The 25,392-nt window shown below is 37.5% G+C and overlaps 1 protein-coding gene across 2 annotated transcripts; it reads right to left on the reverse strand.

Moving 5' to 3' along the window:
- Positions 1-863: 863 nt before the first annotated feature.
- Positions 864-24,478, reverse strand: zgc:91976 (uncharacterized protein LOC492359 homolog). 2 transcript variants are annotated; one of them, XM_038296586.1, is made up of 6 exons: positions 24,363-24,478; positions 6,304-7,158; positions 5,285-5,402; positions 3,510-3,663; positions 2,561-2,727; positions 1,550-1,726 (listed from the first exon to the last, which is right to left on the reverse strand). In XM_038296586.1, exons 2-6 carry the CDS (start codon positions 6,915-6,917, stop codon positions 1,550-1,552), a joined length of 1,230 nt encoding a protein of 409 aa, XP_038152514.1. In that variant the 5' UTR covers positions 6,918-7,158; positions 24,363-24,478. The 2 variants fall into 2 exon arrangements, with proteins under 2 accessions (XP_038152515.1, XP_038152514.1); XM_038296587.1 differs by lacking the exon at positions 24,363-24,478 and having other exon boundaries at positions 864-1,726; positions 6,304-6,917.
- Positions 24,479-25,392: the final 914 nt, after the last annotated feature.

Here is a 25,392-nt window from a genome sequence, read left to right on the forward strand (position 1 = left end):
AGTCTGCCCCTAAACATTAAAAGAGTAATACCTCTACTGTAGGTTCAGTCTGATACACGAAAAAAAAACAACACTTCATTGGGATGGATATGGACGCTTTTTCACATTCATGACAGAAAAAAAAAACATAAACACACATAATGACAAAATAATCAGTTCTGCCTAGCAGCGATTTAAGATTGTTCCCCAGAAACGAGCTTCAGAAGATTGTTGATGCACTTCAAGCTGCAGGACGGTAGCTTGAAATCCAAAAATGAGACCTACATATAAACCAAGCTCTTAACAGACATGCATATATTCAGGAACTTTGCCCAAAGCGTCATTTTTTTGTGCCGCTTTAAAAGGCTGAGCCCTTGCATGTCAATGATCTGATTGTGATTTTAAACTGAGACTCCGTCAGGGGAGCAAAGGAAGGGGTCTCAGCTGCAAGGATGCACAAGACGTGTCCGGATCCGGAGCGACGACTCTTATCTCTGAACATCGGAGACATCTCTTATCGGACGGCCAATTAGGAAGGGGTGATTTTCAGATAACTTTGTTTGAGAAGGTAAAATTAATATCCGTCATCCGGCTTTGAACATGGCTTGTGCTGTTTAAAGACTAAAAAATGCTATGATTGGAAAACCATTAACAGTCTTTTTTTTTCCTTTTCCTTGTTCAACAGATGTGGTAAAGCCTTTGTTTACAAACAGGATATTGAACACGTTGCACTTATATTTGAGAAGACTGATCTTCTGGTAAGGCTAAGCGTAGTCTGGTTGTGTTTGTTTTTGTATACATTCATAAGTACAGGACTGACAGTGTTGCAGTGATGGTGCTTTACCTGCAACGGGGTGGTAGGGGGGGAGGGGGAGGGGGGGGGGGGGGGGGGGGGGGTTAGGACAACCACACATTTTGTACTTTTAACTGTTTGACAATCAGGCTAAGGAAGGCACTGGGTTAAAGTTAGATCACATGAAATGTTTACGCTTTCCGCTATCCATCTTTGAAAAAGCTAAAAATCTAAAAATCTTTAGCCGGAGAATCGTAATTCTCTCTTGAAAAATAAACTTTGATATATTTAGAAAAAATATCTTCTGCACCTTTGAGACATTTCAGCAAGAACAGTTAAGCAAAAGTAAGTCGCTTAAAAACCAACCAAAAAAAAAAAAAAGCTAAATGCTTATGGCATTTTGGTTCTCAAATAAGCATCTGTTTGACGCCAACTGAACTAGAAATCTAGAATAATGAAATGATTGAGGCTTTTGTGCCAAAAAAGAAAGGAGGTTTAAGAGTTCTTTGAAATGATAGAACAGCAGAAATGTTTGAGTCATAATAAAGTTGAAATAAAAAATAAATTAGTGTGCTTACAAAAACCTGCTGAAATGGACAACAGAAGGATAATAAAACTGTCTAGACAGTCACAGTGCTACCCATTTAGACTGGGATACTCCTGTTAGTAAGAGTGAAGAAGATGGCGCTAAGGTGCCATCTTTCATGGATTAAAAAATATATATATATATAGCACTTGTTTGAGTCACAGTCCTAGCCTAACTCAGATAGACAGGGGTCACTGGGTGTCCAGTCGGCTGTACTTCATGCCCCGGTTCCAGTGCAACGCCCGCAGTGAGAGAGGCAGCTGGTAATTCCGAGGAACTGTGCCGTTCACGTTCTCTTCAAAATACTGGAAGAGTCTGTACCACCACACCCGTGCAAACATGTTGTTCTGTGAGGTCTCCTTCAGTGACTGAAACCACAGAAACACAAAAGGAGTCAAAGGAAAATCTAGAGCAGTCTTCAAAACAAGTGCATGCTGCCGTTTTCACACCTTTGGTCGTTTGTGAAACCAAATTTAGAAATTCACAAATTGATTCTGCTTTGAGAGCTTTTTGCTACGCTATGTTTATCTATTCTTTTGGTTCATCACTGCCTACAGCAGGGCTATATCAGGCAAATAAAACCCATAAGGAGCAGACCAGTCAATACAGTGTAAAATACTGAGGGGCTAAAAGATTTAGGTCAAATTTATTTCAGATTAAAACTTTAAAACCATTTTAACTTCTATTGTTTTTTTAGTTTCATTTTTTTTTTTTTTTTTTTTTTTTTACATGCTTAACAGTACACTAAGCCTGCAAAATATAAATTAAATAAGGAAAACAGTCTGACTTTGATAAAAAAAAAAATAGCCAAACAGTAGCCTAAAATGTTCAGGCTTATTGTCGTTGTCTGAATCTTGTTGTTTTTGTAGTCTGACAAACAAAAACAGGATATGAATATGAATCAATTTAGCCAAGTCTAATAAATTGGTTCCCCAGACTACTTTTCTGTCAAAGTCACTAGATGTGTTTTTTTCTTTTTACAAAAAATTTTATTAAAGTTGAAAAATCAAACAAACCTTGTGGTAAATTATGCTTTTAATTGTACTATTTTTTTTTTTGAAAGCCAGTAAAATTGCATAAACATGTATCTGCAGCAAAAAAAATGCTGATGCTATTCTTGAATTCTGGCAAAGTGTCCCTCAAAATAATCCTGAGGGCCTTAAACGGCCTCCTGACCACACTTTGAATTTAGATAGTCTCACCTGTTGGTTGGCCATGGTGTGGTACCACCAGAAGAGGCGTGTAGTGATAAAGTAAGCCACGACCACGTCCACAGTGTAGTGGTCGTGGGCCAGAAGGATGCAGAAAATCCCGACGGCGCTCAGCGCCAGGCAGATCCAGTGGTACCACCAGAAACGCCTCGGGGAATCTGGAAGAGACACGGAAGAAACTCACTGTTACCTCTGCAGGAAAGTCCTTTATTCATTATTCACAAATGAGATTTTTTTTTTTATTAATGTTGCCTTTAAATGTTTGTACACGACATTAGGCTGCATATAGTAGTTTGTTAGATAATTAAATGGTACCAAAAGTTAAACTGATATAATGTGGCACCTCAGTGGTACAGTCAAAGCTCTTCTGCTTTGTTACCACTAGATGTCAGATCTGCATCAATTTGATTAATGGACATACACCAAAAAAATATCAACATATGTTTTAGCCAATTGAAAAAGAAAATAAAACACCAAATCTGAAAGAAAATCTAATAATATATCACATAAATGTGGCAGTTCTCTACCACGCAGACAACTTTAAGTGAAGCAACTGTGAGGCGAAAACACACAAGCTTACACAATAGAGCCTGAAGTTTAAAAGAGAGAGTTGCAGGTTGGAGCGCGGTCACATGGACTGCCTTGTCTTAACACACCGAAACCAATCTTGCATGGAGGACGAGCATAGAGTGCTACACTTCCTCCCCATCGTTTTACCTCAAAACTTCCTGAAGAAATCAGTTGTCAAAGCAAAATCAAATGAGTATCACAAAGGCGGAAGATACAAACAGGACTGTTTAATTAACAGCAACTGGGTTAAAAAACACTAATTCTTTTTGCTCGAATGTGATAAACTATTCTGCAAACCTGCTACCTCTACAGTATAAAGCAGAAGACAATGTGGCTAAGACAATGTGGCTGAGAGGTCAAAGGTCCTTACATTCTTTGATGAAGAGGAACGTGAGCGTCAACATGACGGTGTGGCCACTATAAAGATAATCTCCACACATGGTGTGGGAGCCTGTGATGGAGAGGCCGCCACCGGCGATCATTTTCATGATCCTTCTCGTCTGTGCTTCCCAGTCGCCGAGTAGCTGAAACAGGAAATCACACATTAGAAAAGTATCAAAGGACACAAAAACAGGAACGTCTAAGGATGAACAGGAGAAAATCAAGAATCAATAACTACCTTCAATTTTTATGGCTTGAATTAATATATGTCATTTTTAAAACCCTACATTTCTCAATTAAAGCTGAAGGGACCCTCTATATAAGGCCTTACAAATACAAATCATTTACATTCTTTCTCATCAATACAATATTTGAAAATGTTCCAGTCAAAGACTCGTCTCTTTTTAAAGAATTAACCTCTTTTAACACCAGCTATGACAAATAAGTGTTTGACTAGAGGAAAAACATCTGGTTGAACTAGTCATCCTTCCCCAAACCTTCAAAATATTAGTCTGAGCACCAGAACTGAATCTTAAACTAATCACTGCTTCAAACCCATATTGAATGTGAAAGATTTAAGCAGCAAATGTAAAAAAAAAAAAAAAAAAAAAAAAACCAACTATTGATTTCTTTTCAATACCACAAATAAAAAAAAACCTGGCAACTTAAGGACTTGAAAGTAATTATAGCTTTGGCTATATTGTTCTATTAAGGCCAGGGAGACAGATATGGATATCTTTAAAATAGGATTACATTATCAAAAGGCAATACAAGCTGGGAACTCACTGTGTGGCCAAACTGCAAACCTACCTAAAACAAGGCTTTTAACCCAAGCTGACATTCCTTGTGAAAAAAATAAATAAATAAATGAAAGATTTTAGAAAAGCAGTCAAGATAAACGGCTGAAGTAGAAGAATGTGTTAACACAACAACTATCAGCTGTGCCCTCCTCATAAATCTGGCCTTTATCAACAAGTGGAAAGAAAGAAGCCTTTGTTAAAAGAACACATGGCCCACATGCAAAATGCAGCATGTTAAAGAAACATTGAATTGTGCATTAATCTGAAGAAAGGATCCTCTACATGAAACATGGTGGAGTTAGCTTCCAGCCGTGTGCAGGCTCTTCCTCGGCTGGGACAGAAAGGATGGACTTTTAGAGATGATGGCTGTAGTTACATACGGTAAACCCTAAAGAAAATCTGAGAGCCTGCAAAACTCTTTCAGCATCACAACAAACATGCGGCCAGAACTAAAACGCTTCATACAGGAATGTGTGAGTTAAAATGGAACAGCCAAAGTCCAGACCCGATGCTGATTAGGAATTTGATCAGATATTCAGTCACTGGAATTAAACAGGAGGTAGCGATCTAACTAACAACATTAAACAACCAGTGTGCTCCACTTTTCACTCCCCAATCAAGAACTGCTTTATACTGATCCATAATAACGATTCATGATTTTAGTTGCAATGTAGCAAAATGTGATAAAGGTAAAAGGGTAAATAAGGCTTAAAAAAAAAGTCTACACAACTACAATCGAGCAATCCAAAAAAATGTAACATACACGTCTTTAGCCAGGAACATTTGAAGCTTTTAATGTAATCAAAACTACATTAAGCAACAGGTCAAAGATTAAGCTAGTTAGAACTTAGAATGCCTTATTAAAGAAAAGCTCTTGGTGAGCAAATGTTGTTTAGCAATTTACTTTTCTTTAACTGATAAGTTAGCATTTATTTTCAGACAAAGCAGCATGTAGATACCCTACCTTTGGTGAGCATTTAAAGTGCTTCCCAGGAACCGGAAGAGTAGTGATATACATTGTGATACATCGGTACAGGTAGAGTGTTCCCACAATGAAGAAAAACCTCCTGCCTATTATTGATCTGTGAAAAAAAAAGGGAAAAAGAATAAGTTAGCATCAAGTTTTAAAAGTGTAAATATTTGTGTGTACTCTAAAGTCCTTCTAAGGAGATATATGTGAATGGGGAGCAACTGGCATCTCCAAAAGATCACAGCTACCCCATCTGTTGCTGCACACCGTTAGAGAGACAACTCCTTTACTCTGGCCCTTGCTTACATAAAATGACAAAGTGGGTTGTTTCACTTGTTATAAAAAGTATGGAGAATCATAAACCCCTACACCTCATTCTTCCCAGTGTAAACGAAAAAATGTGTTGAGTCTATTAGGCAGAAAAAACTCAACAAATTCATACTTTTCAAGTTTAAAGTTCCTATATGTTTCCAACAGGTCTTATAACACACAAACGCACCCACACACTAACATATACATGTCCAGGATCTAAACAGGATGCAGTTTAAGTCCAGTTTAAAGGTTGGGTGTAAAGAATAGTGAGTTGGCTCATTTCTGAGCCTGTGTGATAGTAAATAAAAGAGACATAATATAGGACATAATCTAGCAAAAAATGTACGGTATGTAAAAGCCTTTATTTTTCTACATTTTTTTTCTTAAATCAATAAAAAGTTAAGCATTTCTCTCAATTTTATATTTTCCAAAGAATAAGATTTGAAAAATGAAAAAAATTATTAATATTTAAACATCACTGATAACATATCTACAACTGTAATAGGTATTTTTAACAGCAGTAGGAATACTCGTGGCATTTCTGTTTTAAATAAAAGCAACTAGACCACGTAATTCATTTCAGTTTTATTTCTGTGTAAACACAGTGAAACTGTGGTACTTTAAATCAGGCTATGAGAACGTTATACGGGGCCCCTGTCTAGTCTAGACATGGCCGAACTCAAAACAAAGCTCCTCCATACCTGTGCTTGAGAAGAGTCCATTGTATCAGCCACAGTCCCACCAGCAGCATGCCATTTATCTCACAGATGGAGAAAGCCCACTCGCGCCTGTCAAACAGGTCGAAAAACTTATCAGGCAGAGGTGGGGTCAGCTCTTTCGGAGGAACTCTTTCATGGACCACTGAAATGACAACACTGGTGGTGACGAAGCAGACCACAGCATAGATGAATCCTATGCCTGTCTTCCCCCACTCTGTAGGGAATGAGGAGCGAGTGGGTTCTATTGTTGGCATAGGAATGTGGATCATCTCCTGTTTAAAGTCTTTCCTCCCCGGAGTGCCGTTCCTCTGCACCTTACTAGTTCCATTGGGGATCCCCACTAAGTGCCCGTTGGCGTGACCGTTTTTATGATCCTCCAAATGGGTCTCAATCCGCAGTATTTCCATCTGCTCCAGTAGCCGCTGTCCGCCATCGGATGACACTCGTGAGAGGGGAGGCACATTAAAATCTGCCTTGGTGAGCCTGAGCAGAGCGGGCCCGTCTATCTGAGTGAGAGCGTCTGCATACTCTGGCATCCCCTCTCTGCTCAGCCAATTAGAAACATCTGCTGCCGACCATGATTCCACCTTCTTCATCTTGGCCAGTGGTCAAAGGTGAGAATTAGGAGAGTCCTCAAACTAGAGGGCAAGGTCTATTGGAGGCCTGGATGTCTATGAGGCAGCAGTAACACGTCTACGGTTTGGAGACATGATGCGTCTTTCATCCAGAAGTCCAGGTCTCTGTCGTCATAGAAGAGAGAAGCAAGGCAGCGGATGTATCTCAGGAATGGGTGGAAAAGTCGGCTAGCTTCACCTCAGCAGCTTCTTCAACAGAGCTCTGTTAAAAGAAATATAGATTGAAAAGCTGAAAAAAAACTGCTTTAATTCACTAATAACTTAAATACATTATGCATAATGCAGACAACATGTTATACTGGAACTCTACCAAATAATCATTTGATTTTCCCTTAAATTTCTCATACTTATCTGGGACCGGGGAGGCAGTTGCAACAGTGTCTCTGCAGAGACTGCTGTTCCCTTTAAAATACTAAAACATAAAATCTGCTTTTAATAATGAAAGTATTTTTTTTCTTTTTTAGATTATTTTTAGGCTCTATTGGCCTTTAAGTTTTGTATTTTTAAAAAGTAGTTAGACAGAAAACTCGCTTAGAGAGAGGAAAGACATGAAGCAAAGGTTACCAGGCCGGGACGTGAACCTGCAACGGTTGGGTTATTACACATGGATCGCACACTTTATCCCTGTACCCCCACTGCCCCAAACTATAAATTAAGTGCAATTAAAGTCTGATAATGGTTATTGTTAAAATATACTTTAACGGCAAAGCTAGGACGAACCGCTTTCTTCCAAACTGCTGTTCAGCAGCGTCCTTTGGCATAGGTACTAGCCTGATAAACCAGACTAAATGTGAGATTAAATGTGTAATTTAGTCTGGCCTTGATGAATAAGACATTGGGAGATTGTTGATGAGAACAGCCCATTGTCTTTCAAACCATGTCTGTGTCTATTGGCCAACGATCTGACCAATGAGCGCAATTGACTGTGACGTAGTAAGCGCAACAGAAAGCTGGTGGGGGAGTGTAAATAAACAGAATGTGATGTGAGCAAGGCTTAACTTGTTGAGATCACCGCGTTGGACTATTGTTGTCGTCTGTGCAAAAAACACATGCGAGTAGCTGTGGTACTACACCACTGTATCCAACTTTTCTGAAGTTTAAATCAACCGTTGTCAGTGGCAGAAAGATTACAGAAAGTTGGAGTGAACGTTTCGATTACACCGGGGAAATTCAATCGAGTCTGTCGAGCTTGTACAACGGTGTTGAATAGAATGGAAAGAGATCTTCCAATTTATTGGAGGTGGATTAAAAACAAGGTGGAAGCAGGTGCCCCCGCAGAACGAACAGCTGCTGAAAAGAGAGCTCGGGAGCCTACTCCCTCGAAAAAAACAAGAGACTTGAAGAAGCTCCGCCACAACACAGATAAGCCAAAGATATCTGTGGCTCTTCCACAGAATATAGCAGAGTTAAAGGAATAGTACACCCAAAACATGATTAGCCTTCATTTTCTACTCACCCCCATGCTGAACAACACTCTGGAGTACTTTTTTGATATCTCAAATGCATCTGGAGATCTGGGAGGCTTCTTGCTGTCTGCTGACATTCAAATAATGGAGGTCTATGGTGACCGAGACAGAAAGGTCCATAAAAGTCCACAAAAAACGTATCAATATTCCTCCATACTGCTCGTCCAATGTATTCCAAGTGTCCTGAGTGGGTAGCATCCAGAATTTACTCGAAACGAAGTCATTTAGAATGTTTTTAGAGCATAAACAGTAGTGTATAGGATTTCCTGAAAGCGCGCACACGCGCGCTCACGACGCTACGGAAGCCGGCACACCAAACCAGCGCATTCAGCTCGGCAAAGAACTCATGCTCTTCCTCAACACTGAAGTCCTCAGACATTTTTCTTTCGTTGTTTCTTTCTTTGCACAGGTAAACAGCACATTTCTTCTTCTACGCTTGCATTATTGGCAGAGCAGACGCTGAATGCGCACTTTCATCTGGTTTGGTCTGCCGGCTTCCGTAGCGTCGTGAGCGCGCGTGTGCGCTTTCAGGAAATCCTATACACTACTGTTTATGCTCTAAAAATATTCTAAATGACTTCGTTTCGAGTAAATTATGGACGCTACCCACTCAGGACACTTGGAATACATTGGACGAGCAGTATGGAGGAATATTGACACGTTTTTTGTGGACTTTTATGGACCTTTCTGTCTCGGTCACCATAGACCTCCATTATTTGAATGTCAGCAGACAGCAAGAAGCCTCCCAGATCTCCAGATGCATTTGAGATATCAAAAAAGTACTCCAGAGTGTTGTTCAGCATGGGGGTGAGTAGAAAATGAAGGCTAATCATGTTTTGGGTGTACTATTCCTTTAAGTTGACATTATCAGTATATAATTACGAACTGTCACAGCAAATCTATCTGCTTAATTTTCTAACATAGTCGTGCACCGTAGCTTTAGTTCCTTGTTGTCATTTCTCCAGCGTCGCACAGCTTTGTCATCACTCCCTCAAAACCCCGCCAGCTTTGCATCCAAAAATTCAAAACACATCTCTGCTTTGTGATTGGCCAGCCAGTTCTAGGGCCTGGGGCATTGATCGAGGCTAGACCACTAGCAGGCAAAAAGGATTTTGGCCGCTGGCGGCTGGGGCTAGTTCACTAGGCTACAGCGGTAAGTCTGTGCATGCTGCACACGTCAGCCAGGAATATCAGCTCCCTCTGTCTGAAGTACAGCTTGACAATAAACACAGCTGACCAAAGCATCTGCTTCAACATCAAAGACATTTGGTTATAAAAGGTTATAAGAATTTTCAAAGAATAAAGAATCAAAGTATGGGTGTACTTCAAAGAGGAGGGTTGGGTGCTCTGTCTGGTTTTGTTTTTGCTACTTTTTACAACTGAATTCAGTTTTCTACCAATTATGCCACTGATTTGATAGTCAATTAATCTAAAATCCTTTGATTATTTAGGGAAAAGAAAAGAAAACAGCTTTAGTGTTTAGTGTCATTAGAATGCTCGTCCTTCTTTACTACGTTGGACGTTTGTTAACATTGAGGAACTTTCCGATTCTGTAAGAATGATTTTCTGGATTATTGAACTGAGAGGGAAATCAAATTGAGGTCAGGCCAGCATCTTCTTCTGAAATCTGAGAGCACAGCAAAAAGGAAAGTCTTGGGGAAAACAATATGCCACAGATAAAAAGAAAACGAAAAAATATATCCAATAAATACATAACATATCTACATGGTTATTTCAAAAACAACTAACATAAATTGGACCAAAACAGTCCTTTTCGTTAGAAAGATCGGGGAATATACAGACTAACAAGGAAAAAAGTTAACATGCTCATTTGACATCATCTATTACTTCAACAGGAAGAAGCAGTCGTGTTGCAATGCACTGGAACATTGTTAGCGTCACTAATGATTGGTAAATCTATCGGTTCAACGAGCCTTATTTCCGTGCACATGTGCATCTATCACTATGAATCCACTGTTTTTAAATGCTGGTTTGATCGGCTTTATATTTATTTGTACTGTTAATTTTTGAAAAGCTGGGTTTTGTTACTGTAAGTCTAAGAGAAAATATCCAGCAAGACGACATTTTGAAATAAACATAATGCTCACATTTGTCATTACGCTAAAACAAGAGTATTTGAGATAAATGGTTTATAATAGGATTTTACACTTAGATGATATATTAATATATAGCTAAAAACAGACAAAAAGAAATGTTAAAAATTCCTTGCTGAAAAAAAATTTCACTCCCACCAACTCCCTTTTAGCCTGATTTTCCCCTATCTGGTCAACAGCTGTGGCCATAGAGATATACGGAGACATCTGTTGCACATCAAAGTGGTAGACGTGGGGCGCGGCTCGTCTAGCTCAAGGTTGCATGGTTGTGGAAGAAGTGAGGGTAATGTGGGGACAAGTTCTGATTGATCTGCAGCTACAGGAAGAGGAAACCAAGCCCATTAGGTGGAATGGTGAAGGGACGGATAAACCAGACAGAAAGGTTGAAGCTGAGCATTAGATCAGCCCCATCTATCAAACACTTGCGCCTTTGTGCAGCCAGATATGGCCAAAGCAGCTAAAAACCAGCCACCTGGACAGTTGGAAAAATTACAAAACTACACACAGGCACCTGATCCTTTGTCTGATTACAGATCTGCTCCATCAAACAGGTTCTGTTTCAACACCTCCAACTGTACCTGGCATCAGATTCGAAGTACATTCATATGTTTATGTATTATATAACCACCAGAGATGGAAAAAAAAATGAAAGCATTAAACCTGCATTTCCTGAGACTTCAAACAGTATCACATACAAAGCCAGCCCAGCTGGCCCACAGCAGAAGGAAAGAGAGTGACGAGTATTTAATAAAGATAAAAAGAACGGCTACAAGCAATCTCTTCCTTCAGACTGTTACACGCCATAGATTAGCTGTCACCGAGTCAGCTGTGAGAATGAACTTTGCTCGATGAATCAGCTTAAAGCTTGTTGTTGGAAATAATCTCTTACAAATGAATACAAAGATGGAAAAAAAAGAATAATTCTCAACCAACAACCAACCTAAAACTAGAAATAAAAAAAAGAATATCTTGTGGATGTATTTTATCATTAAAAAATAGTCATGAAAATAAAGAAAACTCTTTGAAAGACTTTTGGTCTATACTATCAGTTTCCCCAAAGAATCTCTTTGCAACATTTACAGAAAAAGAGACACCATGTTTATGCGTCATCTGACTTTGTGTATCCTCCCATGTTCCTCAGACAGATAAGGAGCAGAGAGCAGCTCAACTATTAGCTTACATTAAAAGCAAAAAAAAAGAAAAAGGTTTATGACACACAATAAACTGAGAGCAAACTGAGACATGTCATGAGTGCAAATATCCGTGAGGCATATCAGAACAGAGAAGAAACCTGCTACATTAGCATAAAGGGTCAGATAGTGCTGTGGGAAAAAAAAAGGGGGTTGGAAAGAAGAAACTGAACAAACTTTAACCATTAGAAAAAGAAGAAGAGAGTCTAGAGTTAAGGGATACATAACAAAACTAATGTAGGTCAGGTATTACTGATGAAATGTAGTATTTTTACTCCGTACGACCCATAGGTCTATAAATCGTAAAAAAATATCAAGTTGGTACAAAAAAAAATGATCAGAACAAATTAAATTTGTTTTTACCTTTGCACGCATATTACACTGGAAAAACGATTTAGAAATAAGTAAAAATATCTTAAATTAATTGTATTTATCCTTATTTTGAGTAGGTTAATGAGATAGTTTGCTAATGGAATGAGTATTTTTACTCTTAAAATAAGATAATCTGATAATATGCACCTTGAAATAAGACAATACATTACAATGTTTCCTTATTTTAAGTTTAAATTGTCCTCTTCCATTCTCAAAATGTCTATTTTACCTCCTCAATCCAAGAACAAATGCACTTATTTTAAGGAAAAATGACTTATCTAGATTTCGATTTTTTCCAGTGTACAAATCGCTCACACCTTTTCCACCATAATAAATATATACCCTGTTTTTTTAACAATCATTAGACAATGGTCTACTAACACCAATGTATTGGTAACAGTAACATTAGGAACATAGTGCACATCAATTGAAGCAAAGTGTAATCATGCTCTAAATGCATCCAAAAACCAGAATTGGATAACCTGAATTTGATTCTTAAAACAGGCATGGTGAACAAAGACTATAACAGATACGTTCAAATATTTGAAGTGTATTGGTCTGGCTGGGTTAGCAAAGCAATTACCTGTAACGAAATTTCAGATTGAGACTGGGGGAATCCTCATTCCTTACTATGTCTTTGTTTAGGGAAATTTAGCTCATAAAAAGGGAAATATTTTTGTTTCTAAATATCCAGAAAATGTACAAATTGAATAGACTTAAACATGACACGTGAGTGTTTCTGATCTTTAAAATGTATCATTCATTAAATTACATCGATATGCAATCTAAAGCATGGCGTCCTTTAAAGTTTCTGCCTTCAGAGTGACTTTGTGTCAAAAACAACTCCGAGCTGAGGGCAACTATGTGCTGTGTAACTAAAGCACACAAAGACGGGTCCTTATAAAGAACAGGGTTCTATTGTATTGTGTTTACACTGACTGACTTCTTCTTACATCACTGACATCATTCACTTGGACCCAGATGTTTACACTAACGGAGGAAGTTACGGTTTTCGCTTCTCAACCAAACTCCTAAAAGGTAACCTATGGACTTTACAAGGATAAACCTTCTTTCCCTTTCATCATTCTAGTCATCTACAAACACTTAGTATTCCGAGTGCTTAGTTATTATTTTTGTTGCATACATGACAATAAACCTGTTGATTATTTATTCTTCTTAAATCTTGAACACAAATCAAGAATCTAAACAGATCTGTCAAGTTGTAACATAATAAATACCAATCATGCATGTTTTACTCCAAGGTAGATCGCTGTTTGTATGAAACAAGCAGATAATTATCACCGTAAAAATGGTGAAACAAATTGCACTACCACTGTTATAATTTGGGACATCAGGGCAACAGTTCATCAATGTGACAGTAACACTGTCACACCATGTCCCCCCGTGGTTTAGCAGATAGCACTGGACAGCCTTAAAACCGTTCAATGTGCAGTCAATAAAAACGTCTGAAATAAACGCCGCTCTGCTTTTTATTCCTAAAATACCTGACCTCAATTTGAGCTGAAAGTGGAACATCAATCACAGATATGTGGTCCAAAATTCCCTCTATAAATTCACCAGCTCCAGCACAATGACCCGAGAGGAGGAAAACTGTTTATCCCTCCAGTTCATCTTTTATCAGCTCCATTCTTCCATCTTTCTACTCAGACAAGCAGATTATTTAATGAAAGAGCAGCCAAGCTAGATACATACATTTCCAAAAGATTAAGCACCATTTCAGCATTTTGAAAGTCAACTTCTAAACTTTCAGCACCTCACTACAGTCAGGAATTACATCTTGTTATTGCTTTCCTAATTCTTACATACTGTATATGTTCATGGTGTTCATTTTACTTTGCCATTTTTACAACCTAAATGTCAAGTAAAAGAAAACAAGAGGAAAGCATCTCGTTTGCTTGAGAAGTAATTTTGCCTTCTATAAAAAATACAAGTAATGCAGAGTAGGACTTCAGATGTTAGAAATGTCTCCGTTCTTTTATAGGAAATAACTCGAAACGACAGCTTACATCCCAGTTCTACCATCTTCAAGCAAATCCTTAAACTACTACAGAAAAAAACGGCAGTTTAAATAGTCTAATACACGGCCGAGGTATTCTAGAGCAATTTAAAAGCCCTAAAAATGCAACAGACGACCCTGATAAATCTAAGGCAGCCCTCCTTACGCAACATTTGAGCTGCTAATTTTCTGGGTTTCTCCCGACAATGAGACTAGAAGTCACTTAATATATGGTAGGGTTTGTTTATTCCTATAGATAAAAGGTGCACAATTATCTAATCTGGTCCAAGGAGTAAAAGTTAATGGTCCTACATGCTTTATTCACTATGGTAGAGAACATTTCTTAAAACATTTTAAAGCTTTAATATTCCATAAAAAGCAGAACAGAGAAAAAAAGACTCATTAAGAGATAGGCACTTTTGCCAACATTCACACATCCAAACCAAAACAGGTCAATCATTAAATATTTGTATTTCAGTCATCTTTGCTTTTTAACTCGAACAAAAGCTAATCCTGTCAAGGTATCTTCATCCGACACATCTTTAGTCAGACGACTATCAATCTCTGTCACATGTATGATATTACCTCTACAGAAACCTGCTCTGACAGCAAAAGGTCGTTCTCTCTCTGTACAAATTATGTTCTGAGCTCTCGTTCTTTTGTTTTAGGCTCAGCTTTCGGAAAACTAGTATCCTCTTTCAGTTTTTATTTCATACTGAGAACACTGACAATGGGCAAGGCGCAACACTCTCACCAGGATCCATTTACAGCTGGTATACAAACACTGCAAATATGATGTCAATATTGACATAACTGGGCCAGTCAGGTTTATGCGATGGACACTATGGCTACGAATTAACTCCATGTTTGCCTGTGACTCACACGGTAGGCCAGTCTTACCTTAAGAATGAGTTAAATGTACCAGTGGCAAGGTTAAGGAAGTCATACAGAAAATTCTGAGAAATGGAAAGGTCACATAAATCTCTTTATTATTTATTATTACTTTATTGTTGTAAGATAAGCTGGGAATGTGTCAAAAATCCAGAAGGATTTGTTTCTCCTCAGTTGCTCATCTCCCGGGAGCTTGGAAAATGTGTCTCAATGTTTTCTTTCGTCCTCTTTGTCAGACTGTTTCTTCAACCAGTTTAAAAGCTCCAGCAAAGCTAAAATTTCCCATTTGCGACTCTGCAACATGCGAAGAATTAATAATTCAGCCCTGAGCGTGTTTAAAGCCGAAATGTGGTTCCATTCACAGTTAAAGGTTGACGTATGTGTTTCTTTAAGTCAGGGTGACAAAAACCTTTGAAAACAATCTGTTTGGGGGTAAAAAAAAAAAATATCAAGTAAAAAGCTCCACCAGGGCACCAGACCCACATCAACTAATTACCTGTGGCTCCCTGCATCTGGTCGCCTTCCCATTAAAAACCTCCACGTTCCCTGGTAATGGCCTTGTCTAATACAAGATCAAAAAACCCTGAAGGACAGCTGATTGTTCTTACAATGGATAACCCAGAGAACACCACTGATTAACTGGTCTTAGTTTAGTTTTAATTTACCCAACCATTCAATGCAACAGATTCTTACAAGATCATAACCTTGTTTAAAAATCCCATGATGTGTTAACACATTTCTGAGATCTACCTGCTTCTATTCTAAAACGACTTGGAGTTGGTTGTGAGTAGAGGTGAGTATTGGCATGAGTGTTGCGATTCGATACATGTCGCGATACTTGGGTCACGATACGATATTATCACGATATTGCAGTATCACTATATATTGCCATATTTTCCCCTGCTATCAAAATCAAATGATGAGATAAAACAGGAAGTACTGTATATTTTCATCGGGAAATATTGATTAGGTATTATTATCCATGTTGTTTGGGGTTTTCTTCCACTGTGACTGCCTCAAATACAGATTTGGTGCTGCACACACAGTTAAAGGGCTCCACAGCGCTTTCTGCCAGAGTGGTGGTGCAGAGGTAGCCCATTTTCCCATTAATGTTTTATGTAACCATTTTATTTTTTTTTTACCAATACTAAGAAGTGAAAGATCGATATTATATTGGGCAGCCGAATATCATGATATATCGCCAAAACGATTATTTCCCACACCCCTAGTTGTGAGTAGGGTTCAAAAACGTGGAAAGAGAAATTACCCAAACTGAATATGTTATCTTAAGAAAATGAGCGCTGAGGTTTGCAACCCTAGGATTGGATCTTTTGTTTTGTACTTATCTTTAGTGAAAATGCAGTGGAGAAACACAAGACCAGGTTTACTGCAAAGTAAAACACACAAGCTACAGTATAATTATACAACAAAACTTAGCTTAATTAATAGATCAATGGTCTTTTTATTATTTAGATACACAATAAGCATCATAAAATGACAGATTCCCAACAGCCAGACCTTCTGCTGACAATATAAAATATAAAACATCCCCTGAAGCTTCCTCAGAAACTTTAAAGTACATCAAACCGCCTCTCACTGCTCAGTTGCACGCTGCTACAAAACATGATAAAAATAGGCTGTCACACGGGGGCACTATCTGCAGCAAATAATTAGCCATGCAATATTTAGTCAACCGTCTTATCATATCAACCATTTTAAACATGGAGCTTTATCTTGAGAGCGTCACAATGATGTTTGTTTTCCAGTGGAACTTTTATAGGGTTGATATCAGGTTACCAGATCTACTTCTGACAAAAGTTAGCTTTTAGTGACAATAAAAAAAGCTATGTGTTAACTATCTATTACAGGTTTATAAAGTTACAAAAAAGTCCTTATGCATTTACTAGAAATTTTAACTTATATTTTTTATGTTTTTTATGGTTCTGAGTTTCTTTAGCCATACTCTATTCACTGAATAGTCGTACGTTCTTTAACTGCAAAAAACCCTACCTTCCCTGAAGAGGAAATAATATTATATGCTGATTCATTCACAAGTGTTGTAATATCTCAATACTCACAGTGACTAACATACATGTGCTTCTAAACTTTCCACTGAACTCAGAATAAAATGATTAAAACAAACATGTGAAAATCAAACGTAAACCCAAACAGAAAACTGGTCTGCACAGCGTCTTGCACGGACATGCTGGTTTTTAAAACCTTCTCCCTATTGATTGAAGTTGGCCCCCCAGAAGGATTCCTAGGCTGCTGAATGATATTTTATTTTCCAAACACTCCCTTTTCCCACAAATTCTCAAAGGAGCAAGAGGCGTAAACTAAGCAATAGGCATGGCGTTGCAAAAATGCACGAATCTCTTTCTGTTGCAAACCTTTAAAAAGACACAGAACTAAGGTCTTACTCAAGCAAAACAGAGGACGGACGCAGGGCGTGGTTTCCTTCAACTCGCTGTTGAATTTCATGTACTTTCATTTTTTAAGCAGCCCTTGAATAAAACAATACCACACACTGAGTTTTGTTTTGTTTCGTTTTTTTTTTTATTCGTCAAAGAGAAAGGGAGTTTCCAACCACGACCGCAGATTCAAAGCAGTTTGGGAACTTTGGAACCCTTATTGTATTTGTTAAATCATCCCCTTTAAGTTTGCTGATTGAAATTCAACCAGGCTTAATTTAGGAACCTGAAGTACGATGGAGCTTGGTTTTAAAGTCGTCCAACATAATCTATTCAGCTATTTAGTTCCAGTTGTTCTGTGTGAAGCTGTTAATGAGAACAAATTCTGGAAAACTGTGCACCTTTTCTTTTACTTTGCATAGCCACAGATTAAAAGAAAATACTTAATGTTTAATTTTGTCACGCTCTTAGTGTTGCCTTTTTTCCTCTAATTCACAACAAATAAATCAAATCTGATCATACAGCTGTAGATGTGGGCATGGATTTATATTTAAGTCAACGTTAAATAAGAGAAAATTTATTTGACAAGATTAGGGCTAAAACTAACTAATATTTTGCCCTTCGATTAATCTGTTGATTATTTTTGGATCAATTATAATTGTTTAGCAAAACGTTTTTCTGCATAATTCAACCAGGTGAAAGTAAACTTTTTCACTTGCATATTGGAAAAGCATAGTGACAGACGATTTTAGAGTCTCTAAAACATGCCTTACTTGATGACTATTTTAATAAATGATTATTAACGAATCCAACTAATTGTTTTAGCCCCATTTACAATATCTAAACTAAGGATAAACGTAACCTGTTGTTAACGTGTACCTTCTCAAGACTTACTCTGTTATTAGACAGGTTTAAAAAACTTCAATAAGAGTACATTTTGAATTCAGTCAAAAGCAACAAAAAAGAGCAAAAGGTAAATAAGGAATTATTCAGAACCTTGGAAGCGTTTGATTGGAGAATTACCCAGTTTGGTTTAAAACAGCTTGGACAGCAGAGCCGGACTATTAACATGCTGGATTAACATTCTTTTATTTTCTGCATATAAAACATTGACTGACATCTTAACTCAATGTAGTTTGACGTTAATCCTAAATATGGACATGATATTGTTCTGAAAAACAAGACAAAAGCCTTTAAAGCCCTACTCGCCTCCTCGGCAACAAAAATAAAACTGGGACATCATGTGACCAGCAATAAAGCTGCATGTGTTTCTAATTATGGTGGAGACAACATGGAAGCTTCTGGTTGGTTTGAGGAGACCTCCTACTCCAAACATCCCTAATCAGTGATTAATAAAAAAAAAAGATCAAAGCCATCAGGGTGGCAGTGGGAACCTGCTCCAGTACTAGGGATCAGTTATACACACTGATGTCAAATTAATTCTTAATGCATAAAAAATAAGCATTTGGACCCAAATGAGACTATTACCTTTAAAATGTCAACTTTAAATCAATTAGTAGGACAAATACGAGGCAATTAGATGTCTGTAGACATACATTTTATGTGTTTATAATAAAAGGAGTTATTTAGAATAGGAATTAATCAATTAACTCTAATTGTGCAATTATAAAAAAAACAATTACTGATTATTACCTGGGATAAAGGTAAGGCTGGACGATATGGCCGAAACTTCTATCATGATATACGATATAATTCTGATAATGATATAAAAACAAAAACAACAACAACAACAAAAAACTTGAAAGCTAGCCAAGAACGACCCCAACAGATACCTGTGCCGACTTAGGAAAATTACTTTTCCTCAACTATAAAACTTTTCCAATGTAACATTTTAGAAATTATTGTTTGAAAAAAAAAAAAAAAAAAAAAACATCCAGCTATTTTCACATAAAACTAAAAGATAAATAAAAGAAATGAAGATTAAATCAGGTGATTGTCTCTCTCTCCTCATTGTTTAGGCCAAGGCTTCTTGCCTCTTTGACAGTTTTTCTGTTATATGTTTAAAATGACAAACACAGCTTACCCTAAAAGTCTGCGTTCACGAATCCCTCTAATAAATTAGCAAAACAACTCATATCTATCCCAGAAAAGTGCAAAGTAAAGACCCCGGCAGTTCTGAAATGTCTGCATTTTGACAAATTGTTATAGGCACTAAAGTAGGCCTGCACAAAACTAACTTTTGCTAAAAAAGAAAAACTGGCTTTTATTTCCATCATCCCCTCTGAGACGTGACCTTATTTTAAAGGGCAATGACTGCTCAGCTCTTCTAATTCGACTGTAAGCTGCACGGCCAGCTGTTGCTTGTGAGCAACATTCATCAGACGCTAAAATCGGAGACATTGATCGGACGGCTTGTGCTAGGTACAGGGAATTTTTTGTCTCCTTATCGTGGCAACTTATGTTGTTGCTATAATTGACCCTGTTGGAGCGTTGGCCTATTGCTGAGCAAAGCCTACAGCTGCAGCCACAGACTCCATGTCTGCAATGCTCACGTAGCAAATGTGTTGCTAACGCTATAACTATCCAGTAAAATGCAATTAAACGGCATATCAACAATATTCAATAAAATTATGGTCGCACGGTTTGTAGGATTTTTTTTTTGGGAGGGGGCAGTCATATGAAAAGTGCTGTAGGTGTTTAGGGGAAGCAAAGGAGCTAAATATATTAAATATATGATAAAGGTAAATATCTGCTTGCAATTCTTGCAATATTAATATCGGTTATCAATATTAGCCCAGATTTTCATATCAGTGCATCCTAATCATTCAAGTCGGAAAACATGCATTTGATATGAAGAAGTATAAATACCAGACAATCATAATATTTAGCAGTTCTAAGATGTGTTTTACACAGAATATTACACCTGTTCTGCTCTTTCTGCAGTAACACTGAAACAAGAATAAACTAACACTGTTTAGTATGGCCTGAGCTACATTTCATTTCATTTAAATAAAAACATCATGCACTGTAGGCAGGCCAGATTTCTAATTTTATTTTCCTCCATTAGTAGCGTTATCTGTTTATTCCCTGGCCGGTTTTCAGCCTCATCCCTTGGATGTTGATATTACTCATTCCCAGCCACGTCAACATATGTCAGTCATTGTTTATTCTTCAAGCAGACCTGTTGGTTGAGGCTCTGAATTTCACGGCAACTTCGTTTTTATTTCTAAACTCTAATTAGCAACTGTTAAGGATTTAAAAACAGATGTTTACATTTATTATTTGAGAAGAAGGCAGAAAGAAGGTTACATACTTTTTTATCTGCCCCCTCAACTTGTTTCGATAAAGTTCATACACCCACAGCAGGCATTCGTGAGAGTCTGTGCCTTTCCCCAGGACGCTTTGGTACGAGAACTGGAGAGGAAGAGAACTATGTACACCCTGCAGAGCTGGGGCCACAAAACAAGAGCCTGTTTAAAACTAAATATTACAATTCCTTTATAGTTTTTAAAGTGATCTAGAGCCGATAAGGATCTAAGGCTGATTCAGGATGACCAGGTTTAATAGTTCTAACAGGGCGATATATCTAAGTCAATGTTTGGCCAAAACAGAGGTTGTCAACTGACAAGTTTTCCAGAGCTGAATCACACAGACCACAGACAGCTCATTGTTTCCACCAAAACCGCTGCTGCACCACGCTAGTCCAGCGCACCCCTCTCACTTCCTCGCTGGCTGGGAGTCAGACATAATTTGGGATGGCAATGCTGCTTTCAGTGCAAAAGGCTGGATACAGAGACAACAATAACCTCTTTTTCACATTTGGCCCTCTTGACACTGACCGCCAGTGTCATGTGCATGTTTCAATCTGCTTTCTCATTGCTTCCCTTTATTAGACACACCACTATCTATTTGTTCAGATAACTGTCTCCTTCAACTGATCTAGCTTTGTCAGTCTACACTGGATTTCTTTGCAGCCTCTTGGAAGAAACCACAGACAGGTCGTTATAACAACTAATTCACTTAGAGGCATTGGTCCTCTAAGAGGACAGGGCACATTCAGAGCTGTGGGGAGAAAACAGCTTTATCAAACTTACTGATTTTAAAGAAATTACGTCAAAATGCATGACCCTGGTGCTAATGTTATTGGTTGGAGAAATTGTTAGAATAAGTGACGTTCTGGTGTATTATGTAATAGTAACAGAGAGAATTACAGAGGAAATGCATTCAAGAGAAAGGATGCTTTGCATATTACAGTCATTTAAACAAATTACCTTGGCAAACAGCACCAGTGCAAACTGCACTGCAATACATCCATATATGTGTAATACATCGCAATACATACGTTTCTTTATGAGGAAACTTTTCATTATTTCTCTAATCAAAGGAAATTTAAAGCTTGTTATTATCAGTAGTTCTGAGGTGGTGTTTTTGTTCTATTTACAAGATCTATAATTGCAACAATGGCTGCACTTTTCCTTAGCAAAGAAGAAAAATCTTCTTATTTATCATCAGGTGCAGGTTTCAGAGACAACCTGAATAACAAAGTAAATACTCAAAATCACCGAGTTATTTTTATTATTTACTTGTTGTCATAGCAAGAGCATAACATCAAACTTTTGTTTTTTGTTTTTTTTTCTTTTTAGGATTCAACTTTAAGATTAACTTTGAAAAAGCAGAACACTTTTTCCCCCCTTAATGACAAAAGATTCCTTATTAGTGTTTTTAATTGTTAAAGAAAAAAATCCTTTGGTTTGGGAGTTTCCCTATTTGCTGATTGAAGGTGTTTTAGATGTCATTAAGGTTTATTTGCACCAGAACTCATTAAAGAAAACCTGAAAAATGTCTTTATGGAAAAATGAAATAAAAAGAAAACAATTAATATATTTTCCATGCGGTAATCTCTTTCTAAATGCTGTTAGTTATTATTGATACACAAATAACTCAACGCAGCTGCTTTCCTGAATTTCAAACAGGATCCGACCAACTGTGTGTGCCCATTTTATTACATTTGTGTTATAAAGATTTATTACAATGCAAGGATACATTTCATTATCTATTTATGGTATTTTTAATTATTTAGTTTACTGTTTTAAGAAAGAAATATTAGAGAAAATTTGTTTAAATATTTATTATTTAAACTGTAAAATTCAAAACTTCTATCAAGGAACCTGGTGCAACATCTTTACCATTTTTATGGAGTTAAATTAGGAGAAAGATTGAAAAGAAATGAATAGAATAAAAATCAGCTTTTGCACATCAGACTTTATAGAAAAAAGAAATAGGCAAAGGTCAATGCAAGTGTAAATAGTTAAGAAATAGCCTCTAAGATTCAGCTAGTTATATAACAATAATAATGTTATAATTTAGAGCACTTCGCTTTTAATCTGCAGGTTTACCAGTGGTTCCTAGAATTTCTAAAAGTAGAATGGGAGGCAGATCTTTTAGTTATCAGGCTCCAACTACCAGTTTTAGTTTGTGACGCAAACACCCTGTCTACTTTTAATGGTAAGCTTAAAACTTTCCTTTTTGATAAAGCTTATAGTTTAAGTGGCTCAGGTTATCCTGAGCTATCTCTATAGTTATGCTGCTATAGGCTTAGACTTCAGGAGGACATAGGGAACACTATTTCATCATTTTGCTTCATCTCTATTCCTCCACTCTGCATAATCAGTCAGTTCAATCTCTAACGTTATGCTCTCTCTGTTTTTTCTCATAGTATCTTTGCCTCGTCTGTTTCTGTTTGGCTGGGACACCGCCATGGAGAGAAATATCAGCTGTGCTACTGCCATCAACACCTGTGTTTATATAGATGTTTTTTCCAATGTAGTCCTGTTTCTCTGACTGTGACTGGCTGGATGTGCTCTTTTCATCTTCTGATATGGGAGTTGGTTCGGAGCTTTTCTGCCTGGCTTTTTGTATCACTGCTTCTATCTCCTTGAACCCCAGTCGGCCTCGGCAGATGGCCACTCACACTGAGCCTGGGTCTGCTGGAGGTTTCTTCCTGTTAAAAGGGAGTTTTTCCTCTCCACTTTCACTATAAGCATGCCTAGTGTGAGGGATTGCATCTGAGTCAATGAGTCGATGCAATCAACCGGTTTTCCTTAGATAGAAAACTTTGAATCAATCAGACTATATGATCTGTGCCTTGTGAATTGGTGCTATATAAATAAACTGAACTGAATTGAATAGAATAGAAGTCTCTCAAAGGTGAAATCCAACCTATTTTTAGTCGTCCTTCTCTCTGAAGTACCTTTTTAAAACCTCCAAACAAATCAGTCACTCTTCAACAAACACACACCTGTAAGATTTCTAAAGTCATAGTTAATAGGAGCCTGCCTACTTGTATTAAAGACAGGGATCCACTTCACAATCACACAATCGGACGTTGTACCGGAGCTTACAGACTCACTGATCCATCTAAAAATAGACAGCAAAGCTGGAGTCTTCCAGACCACAGCTAGCATGATACCTTTTAGTGCAGAATTACAGCAACAAATGATGGCATCTTAGCTATAGCCACCTCTTGCTCGACCATCATAACCCACAAACCCATACGTGGTGAAAACGTCAGTGTAACTGCGGTGAAACGGGCTTTGGCCTCTCTAGGGTCGGGATTACACATGATAACGGAGATGTTTTTTTCTTTCGGCAGCTGTTGAAATGTTTCTAACCCCCAACCAAGGCCATGGGTGAGCGTTTGGTTAGCTTATGCGATGCCTGCGTTTAAATATATCGCTCTGGTGTGGTTTAGGGATAAACTGACGGCCATATGCTACAAAATAAGGCGTAGTTGTTCCAACAGTTTGTGATACCTTAGGAGTTTTCACAATTACTGACAGCTATACCTCGACACGACTTATCTTCTAAAGCAGACCCCCCCCCCCCCTACACACACACATACACAGAAAACCTCACAGGATAGCTATCGTTTGTCTTTCCACAAAAAAGTGTCAACATTTGGCCATTTTAATGAAATTATCTTACCTTTGTAGTTTCGAAACGCTTATCAAAACGCCCAGGCACCCTAGTAGCTGTATTGAGGAGCTCTCTCTCTCTAAGTCTGTTTTCAGGCGGTTCGAAGGAGGCGTCATGCCTGTTGCCTTCACGTCCCGCCGAAATGTAGGATTTTCTAACTACTTTGCTACAGAATTTAGCAAAAAAATATAATGTTCAGGGGTTTAATTCATTTATAACCAAAATAACAAAATACACGTGATAAACGGCCTTAATATGTTTCTTTGTTTTCATATATAAAGGCACTGATGGATATTTTAGTCTTCTGAAAATGAATTACACGTGGAAGTTTGAAACACTTGGAGCCGCCTGCTGGTGCAGGATGAAATGGCCCCTAAATAATTAGATATTTACATACACTGCATAAAAGTTTTCTTATTATTATTCTCAAATGTTTATTTATATTTATATAAAGTTTATTTATTTATTTATTTATGCAAATTGATGGTTTTATTTTAACAATACAATTGATGCTCCTGGTATTTCTCCTGACATTCAGTGGTATGTAATACCATTATGTTATGCTCTTTAAGACGTCTTTCAGATGTCTTAAGCTTTATTTTCCTGTCACTAAAGGAAGCTTGTGTGTTTAGATTATTAGATTATCATTTTATCTTATTTACTATTTTTTTTTATTTTATTTTTTTATTTTATTTTTTTACAGTGAATCTTAAGGTTGATTTCCATAAGATACATTCAATATCACATACTGTCCTGGCCTCTCATCCTACTTCTGGCTGGGGATATTAGATTCATATAAAGATGTATGAAAATTGGCACTCCCAACCTCATTAGAATCTAATAGTCATCTTCCTATAAATTTCACATAATGAGCGCAATTTTACCTCCCTCCCCATCCCACACTAATGCAGCAGCACACCGCATACACATTTAATACACCTTCACTCCCATTCATATTATAAAATATTAATGCTTATTATTATTATTATTCTAAACTCAAAGTGATGTTGGCACCTTACAAGAAATATTTTTTTTTCTG

Source organism: Cyprinodon tularosa, unplaced genomic scaffold (genome assembly GCF_016077235.1).
Source record: "Cyprinodon tularosa strain WSP-4 unplaced genomic scaffold, ASM1607723v1 ctg372, whole genome shotgun sequence".
Lineage (NCBI taxonomy): Eukaryota > Metazoa > Chordata > Actinopteri > Cyprinodontiformes > Cyprinodontidae > Cyprinodon > Cyprinodon tularosa.

Bases quoted from the DNA above. Each gene is read 5' to 3' on its own strand.
- zgc:91976 (XM_038296587.1), bottom strand. From the start codon at position 6,917: ATGAAGAAGGTGGAATCATGGTCGGCAGCAGATGTTTCTAATTGGCTG. The intron at 2,728-3,509 runs GTAAGGACCTTT...TGTCTCTTCCAG, and splicing joins GTTCCTCTTCATCAAAGAAT to ATTCCCCGAGGCGTTTCTGG. The intron at 1,727-2,560 runs GTGAGACTATCT...CTGTGGTTTCAG, and splicing joins ACACCATGGCCAACCAACAG to TCACTGAAGGAGACCTCACA.